Source organism: Blennius ocellaris (genome assembly GCF_963422515.1).
Source record: "Blennius ocellaris genome assembly, chromosome: 1".
Taxonomy (NCBI): Eukaryota; Metazoa; Chordata; class Actinopteri; order Blenniiformes; family Blenniidae; genus Blennius; species Blennius ocellaris.
Genome location: NC_137650.1, coordinates 8,458,863 through 8,470,627, shown reverse-complemented (window position 1 = coordinate 8,470,627; position 11,765 = coordinate 8,458,863). Strand labels below are relative to the sequence as shown.

At 43.1% G+C, this 11,765-nt stretch overlaps 1 protein-coding gene across 1 annotated transcript; it reads left to right on the top strand.

Moving 5' to 3' along the window:
• The first annotated feature begins 1,217 nt into the window (after positions 1-1,217).
• Positions 1,218-10,258, top strand: ube2q1 (ubiquitin-conjugating enzyme E2Q family member 1). The gene is made up of 13 exons (XM_080494829.1): positions 1,218-1,792; positions 2,224-2,328; positions 4,035-4,139; positions 4,476-4,529; positions 4,764-4,904; positions 5,500-5,584; positions 6,068-6,128; positions 6,219-6,309; positions 6,428-6,486; positions 6,592-6,640; positions 6,784-6,879; positions 7,929-7,995; positions 10,136-10,258. The coding sequence occupies exons 1-13, from the start codon at positions 1,634-1,636 to the stop codon at positions 10,165-10,167; spliced, it is 1,104 nt and encodes a 367-aa protein (XP_080350955.1). The 5' UTR covers positions 1,218-1,633; the 3' UTR covers positions 10,168-10,258.
• Positions 10,259-11,765: the final 1,507 nt, after the last annotated feature.

Here is an 11,765-nt window from a genome sequence, read left to right as displayed (position 1 = left end):
CAAAATGATTTGTAAGTCAACATTTTGTTTTCATTTTTGTTTTATTTGCACATCTGATTAAAAAAAAAAAAAAAAAAGGTTTCTCGAGGCTAAACTCTCCAGGATAAACACAGCTAAATTACATAAAACTGCCAGAATAGCTGAAATTGCTAAAAAGGTTAAAATATCAATATACGTGTATTTACTAAAATGATTAAAATTGCTAGTGCAGCTCTACTGTTAGGAAAAGCAAAAAAAAAAAAAGGGGGGGGTAGGTTAAAAACAAAAAAGGGAAAAATGGAAGAATTGAGAAAAAGGGGAAATGAAAGGAAAGGGAAAAAACAGGAAAAGAACAAGAGCATTGAGAGATTTTTAACCTCCAGCTTGACATGGACACAGGGAAATGACACATATTCCACATCGAAATCAATTGACTTGATTAATTTATTTAATTTGGTGATGACATAATTTTATTTCACAATTCAAAAGAGTAAGATAAGACAATATATTGCAAAATTAAATGTTCTACTGTCAGAATTATTTGCATCTGGATCACCTCTGAAATTTAATTGTTACACGTGTGCATTTTGATCAAAGGAAGACCTTTTATAAAAATGCACACGTGTAACATTTTTTATAAAAATCCACTCAATAGTTTTTGAGATATCTTGTAACGGACAGACAGACAAACACATTTATTTTTATAACCTCCTTGGCAGAAGTAAAAGAGGAAAAGAAAGGAAAGGAAAAAAGAACAATAGAAAAAAATTAAAAAATGATATATATATATATACACACACACGCACACACACATATATTTATATATACATACATATTTTTATATACATAAACAGCTAAATAGCTACAGTGGGAAAATTTAAAAAAGAATAAAAAACAAAAAATAATAATATTCCAGACACATTTTATTGTGTAAAACGAGGAGGATGTCTCTTTGGCAGATCTCTACTTTAACCACTAACCTCTGTGCAGAACCTACATTCAACAAACAGATAGTAAAGTGACAGGGACTGATAATCGAGATTAAATCAAAGACGAGAGGGTTGATTTCCCCCAGTGAAGGACCGGAGCTGCACTCTGCTGACTGAGGTCCTAAACTTTGTTTTCTGCGCGCTGGATTGTGGGATTCTGCGGGAGCGGAGAGGCTGCTGCCGCTCACCGCCATCTTTAAACCCCACCAGAGGCCAGCAGCCGCCGTCACCGGGATGAAGAGCGCCGTCCCCGGAGCGGGATACTAGGTCACACCGCGGAGGCTGGACGGTCGTTCCCCGGCTCCGTGAGTCATAAGCAGCTGTCCGCCGGGGCTGTGAGGAGACGGACCGCGGGACAAGGCAGAAGGAGCCCGAAGATGTTGTGATCGCGGGCGGACAACAACAATAGACGGAAAGACAACAACAGCGGGCTTAGCCGCTAGCTCGCTAACTGAAAGCTAACGCTAGCGCCTCCGCTAGCTCTCGCCGGACGCCGGTGTGTTTTCGCTCGAACCTCTCCGGGGCAGCTCGGCGCCCTCGTGCCATTTCTTCAGCGGCAGTTTGCCCCTTGAATCTGAGCGGTTGTGCTACGTTTAGCTTTTCACCGAGAGCTGAGTCCCGACTTCTCCCCCCTCCCCAGCGGCCCGGCCGGAGATGCGTGGAAGATGTCGGTGTCGGGGCTGAAGGCCGAGCTGAAGTTTTTGGAGTCCATTTTTGATCCCAACCACGAACGGTTCAGGATAATCGATTGGAAGCCCGACGAGCTCAGCTGCCAGTTTAACGTGACTGGAGAGAAGCTGCTGATTATCCACTGTAACATAACGGTACGTTCGGTGGCGTTTTGTTTCAGCCGCTTGGACTCTTTTCCTCCCTTGTTGGTCGTTAGCGAGCTAAAGTTAGCCGCGGCTACCTGCTAGCCGGGCTGCAGCCCTACGTCCACAACTGGACACACCGAGGCGGTGCAGGAGAAGCTTCTGCTTGGTTTATTTTTATTAACCAGTGTTCGTGAAAACCGCGTACTTTCAGACTGTGTGTGATTTATACAGTTGACACATCGAACCATCTCGCCGTGCGGAGTCTTAGCCTTTAGCTTCATGATGCACCCTGAATGCTAATGTCGTCAACTCACATTTTACGTTTTCTACGCAGTCGGTGTTAAAAAAAAAAAATGCTGCGACACGCGGGAATCTGGGTCAGATGAGTCGTAACTGACGTGATTGTGTTGTTTTCTTTTTTTGTTTGTTTTTGTTTTTAGGAATCTTATCCATCAACGTCGCCGATATGGTTTGTGGACTCTGACGACCCGAGCTTAGCGCAAGTTCTGGAGCGGTTGGAAGATGTGAGGAAAGGCAGCACCCTGGTAATTAACCTCACCGCCTTGCCAGTCAATAAAGGCCTTATAAAGATCTTCTAATGTTTTTTTATTTCCCCCACTGTATTTACCTTAAGACCGTTTTCCAAGCACAACAGATTGACACGGGGCGTGTAAGACGAGGCGGATCATCTAATGACACAGTATTTAACCTCAGATGAATATAAACTACGACATAATCCGAAGTTACACGCAAAATGTTTGGGGATGTCTGAGTACGTCTTTGCATTTGACACACCTGAATACCACATAGCGCTATGAACCAATGGAAGCGAGGATTCCTCCTCCCATGCATTGGGTTGCTTGATAAACACGTATTGAACAGACTCTCTCGGCACTGCTGTTGGGTCTTGAATTATTGTGACATAAAGCCAGCCTGCTGTGTTGGCTTTCATCAGATGGAGGTGGATAATTGTGCACTCTGTGTGCCAATGTTTGTCCCTTCAGCGCCAGTGTAGTAGACGACATGAATGCCTTGTGCACGTGTTGAGTTGCACTATTGACATGGGATTTCGAGTATCCACACTTTGCACGTGATGTGAAGAAGTTCCTTCCAACTTCCAACTGAAGGAATGTAATCAGTATGTTGACCAGCAGGTTTTGAAGCGGGTCAGATGTCCATGTCATTGACGCACTGGTTTCAACCCTTTGAGGGTGTCACACAGTTCCTAGTGGTGTGAGCACTGACACCCTGGCTGTAGTTCGCCTGGATATCCATGCTTCATTTTATTTTCCCTAAGTTTTTTTTCCATAGATCCCTAAATATCTTTAAAAAGAACATATCTTGTTTTTTTTTTAGGTTGCACCTCTCTGTCAAAATTCAGATAAAGAGTGCAACAATGCTGACGTTGTCTCAGATAAGGAACAGACCTTGCTTTTTTGTGGGGAGATGACATTCACAGTTTTTCTTTTCTTTTTTTTCCCCTCCATTGCACAGATGTTGTAGTGTTACCCTATATTCCAACCGCACTCAATTTCCAACAGCAGAACACATTACTGTGTGTTGGTTTTATGACTGTCACCCATCTATTTTTAAGCCCACCTGACTGCACTAAAGGTTAATGCTTTGTTTTCATCTTAAATTATTTTTTTTGAATCCTGCATCAGTTACAATAAGCAATTTGGTTATACGCTCACAAATTGCACCATGTTTTTGTGCAGTTTGACTATCCTGTGACGCACGATGCAAATGCAGGTTATTTGATAATGACAAATCACTTTTGTATTCAAGAAACATCTTAATATTAGAAAGTAGTTCCTTCACATATCGGGTAATAATGTTCATGCTAAACAGATCTGGAACAGACTGAAACAAAGACATGGAAGTGGAGAGCTTTAACATGGGATTTATTCTCCAGAATGACAGTTCTCTTTCTCTTGTCCCGAATTTACACCAACTGCGACTGTACTGTTTTTTAAAATTTTTTTATCACCATCTCATTGTCATCTCTAGTTTCAAAAACAACTGTTTGTTTGATTGTGGACTTACCTTCTACAAAGCTTGTGAATTTGCAGCACAGGATTTCGCAGAGCATGCAAACATTGTTTGTGCACATTGATGTGCACGTGTGATATATTGTTGAGTCCGAGTTCTTATTCTTGTAACGGACACTGCGATCCCCTCAATGGAGCGTTAATCTGAGCGGTTCACAGCATTATTAATCCCCCCTGTTATTTTGATGTGTGTTTGGTAGCTTTTGCAGCAGTTGAAGAAGCTCATTTGCGACCTTTGTCGGCTGTACAACCTTCCCCAACACCCCGATGTGGAAATGCTGGATCAGCCGCTGCCTGCCGGCCCTGTGGGGCAAGACCGGAAGGCGAGTTCACCTCATCCATACTCCTCATATTGTTTTTTTTTTGTTGTTGTTTTTTTTTTTACAGATATTTAAAAAAAATAATAATAATAATAATGACCGCTACTTGGAATAAGTATGTCATGCTTTTTATTTTTTAATTGAGGACGGTTTATCACATACTTTGACACCGCTTCAGTTAAATTGTATAGCAGCAGACTACTTTATAGAGCCTTGGTGATTTATACAGCTGTTGTCTCAGCTGATCAATAGACTCTCTCTCCGTGTTCATGGTCAGTAAAAGAGTGATGGTGAATACTTAACTCATTTGTGTGTGAGCAGCACGGGACGGAGGAGGTCACGTCTGAAGAAGAGGAGGAGGAAGAGATGGGAGAGGTAAGTTTGCTGTGTTTAGTCTGACCGCGAAGTGGCTGCTTAGTCTTCATGTGTTGATGCTGTGGATATTTCAGGATGTGGTTGAGGATGGTAATAAGATCATCACTAACCTTTGATGAGAACTTTGAACTCTGATCTGCAGAGGCAACGTGATCTTTTGTTTTGCTCTCAATGAGTGTTGATCCTTCAGCTTTTGTATGCTGCCAGTCTATTGAATATGCGTGAACTCCTCAGGACATCGAGGATCTTGACCACTATGAGATGAAAGAGGAGGAGCCCGTGGATGGAAAAAAGTCGGAGGACGACGGGATTGAAAAGGAGAATCTTGCAATCCTGGAGAAGATCCGAAAGAACCAGAGACAGGACCACTTGAATGTGAGTGTTTATTCATCAAATATGATGTTTGTTAAATGGTGTCGACGACTTCATTCATGATTTTCCTTATCTTTGTGAAAGACGAGTAGAAAGTGAAAGTGATGAGATTTGAGTTCCAGGTGTTGTATGTGGTGGTGCCTCGTCTTCTAAAGGGTGCAGACTGCAGCACATGTTCAGGTTTCTCTGCGTGTGCGCCCTTCAAGGCGCCATAAACCCGAGAATAGATTTGTTTTTCTTTTGCAAAGAAGAAGGGGAAAAAAAAGACTCTCGGGCTGCTCATCATCCAGTTCAATGGCTTTATGTCGCAGCTGTCTCACTATCTGAAATATGTCAACTGCAATTCATTCTTTGTAACAATGCCACCAATATTGCTGGCTTTTCACGCAGTTACTTCACTTTTTGATATAAATCTATATTTTGAAGATCAGTGAAACCTGCTCTCGAGGGAAGCACCGATATAAATATTGAAGGTGGTCTGATGACGATCTGTCTTTGATGTTGATGTATGATTGACGCATTTAACCCTTCGGTGTGTTTCCCGGCTCTGTCTCTGTTGTGTTTATGGTGTGTGTGTGTGTGTGTGTGCGTGCTGCAGGGAGCCGTGTCTGGTTCGGTTCAAGCTTCTGACCGCCTGATGAAGGAGCTTCGAGAGATCTACAGGTCTCAGAGTTATAAGACAGGTACGCTCTCCACACAGAAGCGCAGGTACAATGATGTATTCTCTTGAGCTCCGCGATGTGACAATCATAGCTCCAGGAAAGAACCGGCGTCACAATGGAGTTTTTAGTCGTGTGGAAGTCGCCTCACTTTGTCCTTGAAGTCAGCCTTGTGCAGCAGCAGTGATAGTACTGCTTGTGAGTTCTATGCTGCCTCCACACATCTCTTCTATCTTTCACTTCTGGTGAAAAGCCGACCGATAAACCTTCTTCAACCGATGCAAAGGTTTGTTCTGCGATTAACCATTAGCTATTATGTAGGCAAAATGCATCGGCCTTGCAGATATAGATTGCAGAGGCAGCTGGCAGGATGTGCCTTCATACACGAATGTCATGTTTTGCGTCACTTTGCTACCTTACAGTTCATGCACACAAAGAGAGATGGAATCATTACCATTAGCAGAAGACTTTGCCTTGGAAGTTATTAAATAATGTCCCCCTTTGCAGGCATCTATTCAGTGGAGCTGGTCAATGACAGTCTGTACGAATGGCACGTCAAACTAAGGACGTAAGTAACTCCTGTCTCACTCCACAAACGATCTGCTTTAGTGTTTGTCAGCACAAACATGGACTCATTGCATGATTGAATGGCCAACAGGGTGGATCCAGATAGCCCTTTACACAGTGATTTACAAGTCCTGAAGGAAAAGGAAGGGATGGATTACATTTTACTTAACTTCTCATATAAAGTGAGTAAAATTGATTATGCATTAATAAAAATGAAGCACCATCCAGAAGTCTTTGAAGTCTGTGAATGAAACTTTTTTAATTTAATTTTTTTTTTTTTTTTGCTTGCCGCTTCTGCAGGATAATTTCCCTTTTGATCCGCCGTTTGTCCGAGTAGTTTCCCCTGTGCTTTCTGGAGGGTGAGTTTGTTTTGTGGTGAAGTTTGAACATTTTTTTGAAGCATTGAAAAAAAAAAACTGACTGTCTTGTTTTGCCTCTTTTCTGTTTATTTTTTTTAACTTTAGTTATGTCCTGGGAGGAGGCGCCCTGTGCATGGAGCTTCTCACCAAACAGGTATGGCAGGAATAATCTCCCAATCCGACGAAGGGGATTTGCCTGGAAAGATTTTTGGATGGGCCGTTGGCCTGTCCTCTCTGTGTGCACGTGTTTGGATTCTTGAAACCTTCTCTTATTGACACGGGGTGTCCTGATTGCAGGGTTGGAGCAGTGCCTATTCCATTGAGTCTGTCATCATGCAGATCAATGCCACTTTAGTCAAAGGAAAAGCCAGAGTGCAGTTTGGAGCCAATAAAGTAAGTGAGCGGTTTTCATTTGGAATCTGTGGTATAATGACGGCCGCGCGTAATAAACGATGCCGACCACTTTGTCCTCGCCGTGGGTCCCTCGTGTCTGCAGCCACAGTTGGCTGTGTGTTTGGCGGTTCCTCACACCGGACTGCAGTGAATGTGCACACCTGTTAGTAACGGCACACACAGGTGTTTTTAGTCGCCGTAACGCGGGGGTTTGGCTTTTTACACACACGCGTCCTATGTTTGAAGGCCGACATGCTGTGACGTCCACGGATTCACGCTGACTTGAGATAAAGGTGTTTGCTGCCGTCAGTGTGACCCAGTCGGCACACATCGGTGTCGTAACCTGCCCCAGCCCGGTTTAATCACTTGACCTGTGTGTGAGCGTCTTGTTTTCATAATCGGAGCAAGCTGTACTATGGAGTAGAAGCCCATCATGGCACAGTTTGGTTTCTTTGGGGAAAACATGCTGCAGATCGATGGACAGATCTTGGTTTCTTGATCCACAATGTAAACTTTCTCCACACCTGTACAGTGTCAGAGCTGTGTTGATGTTTTTTTGTGGCATCAGGGTGTAGCACTTGTTTCACATGGACCCCAAACTGGAAAAAGCCAAATGTACTTGATTACTATTAACGGTTTGTTGATTCACTCATAGAACAAGTCCAAGTTCACCTCGTTTTTAAGAATGTTTGAGCCTTGAGTTCTTTTTGTAGTTCTGAAGTGATTCAGCTATAATAAAGTTAAATTGAGTTTTTATGATAATGGACTGTAATATAGCCCTCGAGGATCATGTTTGTGAATCCAGCCCTGTTGAAGTCACTGATAATCAAAGTGTTCAAAACTATGTGGGAATCATGGTGAAACAATCAGAAAATGTTTTTATTATCACACATTTTTGTTTTTGTCGGCGTAGCAATTCTGAGTTTTTTTTTTAATGATTATTATTTTGCTTATGGAAAACAGCTACATTGCTATTTCTTTTTTTTTCTTTGTCATTCTACACCCAATGCACATTCTGAGCTTGACTAGATTTTCATATTTTCATGCAGAACCAATACAATCTTGCCAGAGCACAGCAGTCCTACAAATCCCTGGTCCAGATCCATGAAAAGAACGGTGAGTGTTTTCATCTCCAGTTTCACACAGCGTGCATTTCTGACCTTGTTTACTGAAACCAAATCCCTCCCGTGCATCAAAACCCAGGACTTATCTGTGCTGGACGTGTTGCGTATGGAGCAGATATTGGCAATATTTCCTCAGATGTTGGGCTCATGGATCTACTTGTCTGTGATTTATGTTCAGTAGTTTGATGAAAACTGCACATAAAAAATCTTTAGAACGTGTGAGTTAGAATAAGCTCAACTTCCCCTCAAAGGCCGTGTTTACACCACAATATTCCCGAAGTGCAAATGGAAAACTTCCATTACGTTTCGAGTGGTCCGAGCGACTGAAAATGCAACTTTTGGAAGGCAGCTCCCAAGGTGCCACTTTTTGGAAAAGCTCCCATCTCCATGGAAACGGGGGGAATGCAACTTTTTGGAAATGCTTCTCATGCCCACCACAGCTGAAGTAGATATTTCCGCTTGCACATGTCCAAGTCGATGGACAACAACAATATTTAGCTCCAGAATGTCCTGACCCCCAGTCCATTTTCTCCTGGACGTGGTAGTTTTCTAGTTGACAGTCACCGTAATAACAATCGAGTGTCCGTACGAAAAGTCTGTGTGCTCTCATTGTTAATGTTAGAGTGGTTTGATCTCTGCAGCATGTGTGTGTGTGGTTTCATTACACAAACTAGCAAAAGTACCCACTCGTGGCCTAACATGAAAACTACATTGTTTTCAGCTATTCTGCCGTTTCCGTGTAAACAAACTTTGTTGGTTCATCATCAAGTGTTGCCCTGTATGTGTGAAGCTTCTCTGAAGTGAAAACGCAAAATGTGTTTTCATTTAAAGTTGTGTAAATTGATCAGAAAGTGCAAAGAGTAAAAACAAAAAAAACCAAAGAAGAGTGATACACCAATTCTTTGTGCTGAGAAGCTGCTCTGGAGATGCTATATGTACCCCGATCACCTTCTCAAAGCACAAACTTGCTGACACAAATACAATTGGCTAAAAACAATCGTTTCACATGGAAATTGGAGAAACGTCAAGAATGCAGTGGCTCTAACGTCATGCTACCTGCCGGTGTGACATCAGGTGTCTTAGCTGTCCTGAACCCACACGGTATCTCCTGCCTGCAGCAAATGTCTCTACTGAGCCTGAAGAGGGTTTTTTTGTAAACGTACACTCAGTTGGAGAAACGCTGGACTTCTGGAATCCACCATTTCTGTTGATCCGCTCACACACGTACAGACTCCGCTTTATCCGTTCTTTCTATTTTCTATTAATTATCGTCGTAAGTGACCCTCCAGAGTTGCAATTGAAAACAAGTAGTTTTTGATGTGAGTGGTTGCGCTGCATATTCTAATTTGTAATGTTGGGCTGAAATAAAATGCAACCCGAGCACGATGAGGCTGCAGATCATCTCTGCATCCGAACCTCCTCGTTTCCGTTTCCTCATAAAATGCAGATTTTGACGCAGGACTTCCTAATCCTCAAATGACATCACACGACAGGTGTGTCAGTGGCTGGATGGTGTGACAGTTTGACCTCGTGTAGCAGAACGGAGGTTTTCATCACACCGTGTAATAAAAGGCCAGTATTGCGGTGAGATCAACCAGACGGCGGTAACGTTCGGGACAGATCATCCATTAGTCTGGTCGGTCCGGCGTTGAGCAGGATGTTATTTACCGAGCGCAGGTTCTTGTTTATTGAAGTAAATGTCCTGTGACTTGAATCCTCATTGACATTCAGCTGCTCACATCCACAGCTGGATGAAATATTAATAGTCTTAGGGTGCAGTTTACAATGTTGTTCATTTCAATTTTAAAGCTCCATCTGGAGTTTTATCAAGGACGGGTGACCATTAATGCAAATGTTCCTTTGTGTGGCGGGGGAACGGCACACTGCGTTTTAAGTTGATGTCGCGGGTTAAAATGAATAAATTCAAAAGCATCAATGTAGAGCTAAGATACACAGAGAGGAGCCACTTAATGCTTTCACCCTGTTTTTGTTTCTTCCACTCACCACATATAGTCGGTTGCCAATACAAACCACTAAGTGATATGTTTTGACTGTCGTGATGTCAATGGCTTTTTTTTTTTTTTTTTTTTTTACCTCCATTAATTATGAACGTTTGCCTTGTTTCCTTCCAGGCTGGTACACACCCCCGAAAGAGGATGGTTAATACAGACTCTTGCCTTTCCTGCAGTGGGACCACATGTCTTAGATTTTTTTTTTTTCTTTTTTTCCCTGTGACCAATATTGTTTTGTTTCTGGGTTGTTGTTTTTTTTTTTTTTTTTTTTCCTGCAATCCCTTACATGGCAGTTTAAACTCCAAAACCAAATTCCTCATTTAGTGACCACCCCCCCCTCAAAAAAACAAAAAACAGAGGAAGACAACCTTGCACAGAAACACAGCCACACTCACCTCCACCAGAGATTTACATCCAAACTCATGGGCGACTCACACGGGTGGCTCCCTATCAGCCTATGTTACTCTATTTATCTTTCCTTAAATCTGTTGTCTAATGCAACCCTTTTTTTTTTTTTTTTTTTTTAAAACACCCCCCCCAATTGAGGCATTCATTCCCATTCTCCAGGAAAATCGGTGGACTAAGTATCGCTCTTTGGTTTTGGCGTTGAGCATGTCGAGATGATTGCTGGCTGAGAGTGGAAAGGTGCAGCATGGCTTTATTCCTCCAGCAGTGGCAGTCCGACGCCCCGGTTGACAAACATTTGCCTTTCTGGCCACAGACTGGATCCAAGGATGGGCATGCAAAACCCCCCCCCCCCTCCCCTCCCCATCTCCTCCCAAACAATGGACTTTTAAGAAGCCGGCGGATGGACTCTATAATATTGTGCTCATGTATTCTCTTTATATGCCAAGACCCTCCCTCTCTTCCTCTGGAATAACACGCTTCTGAGGCCACTCCGCTTTTAAAACCGCTTGTCTTTTTTAAAAGCTCGGAGCCCCGGAGGTGGGCGGGGGAGAGAAGACCAGACTTTTTTTTTTTTTCTCGCTGCCTTGGTATGACGGCGCCTCAGTGGAGAGAGGAGTGTCCCGCTGAGCTCCCGACTTTGGGGGGGGTGGGGGTGGGGGTGGGAGACCTCCGGCGTCATCGCACCCAGCAGCCGAGCCGCCCCCTGCAGGAGAGGCTCGGCGTGGCAACATAGGAAACACGACCAGGCGAAGCAGGGCCCAGTTCGGATTGGATCACACTGTAATGTAGTTGATTTTAACTCCTCGTGTAAACATGTAAATTTGTATTTCTGCAAAAGGATTTAATTGTTTATAATGTAATCTTGTCTGGATCTTTGGCTGGGCAGAGACTGTATTACTATATACCCTTGACTATTAATCTACAGGGGCACTGCAACTTCTCAAGACTCATTTAGAATAAGAACAAGTTGCTTCATGGATGCTCTTGCAGAGGGAAACAAAAGTACACCATGTTCTTACGTAAGCTTAATGACTACTGCGGTTTTGTTTTTGTTTTTGTTCTTTTTGTTTTTGTTTTTTTAAATCTTGATTTTATATAATCCCTATGTTATTGGCGACAGTGACAACACCATTCCCCTTCATTTTAATGGCACTTCTTCATCACGGCGATGGCTGTACCCGTCATGGCAGACAGGCTCTGGCACACCGGAGGGTTGGCTTCTCATATCGGACCGGTTGAACCTCGGTAGGGCTTTGCAGTGAAGACACAATCTCGTGGAGTTGAAGAACAGTAGTCTTAACAGAGTAGTTCTTGTGTCTGGTTCACGTCCCGATTGCTTTGC

Coding starts and splice junctions, on each gene's coding strand:
- ube2q1 (XM_080494829.1), top strand. CDS start 1,634: ATGTCGGTGTCGGGGCTGAAGGCCGAGCTGAAGTTTTTGGAGTCCATT. Junction 5,585..6,067: donor GTCTCAGAGTTATAAGACAG/GTACGCTCTCCA, acceptor CCCCCTTTGCAG/GCATCTATTCAGTGGAGCTG. Junction 6,641..6,783: donor TGGAGCTTCTCACCAAACAG/GTATGGCAGGAA, acceptor TCCTGATTGCAG/GGTTGGAGCAGTGCCTATTC.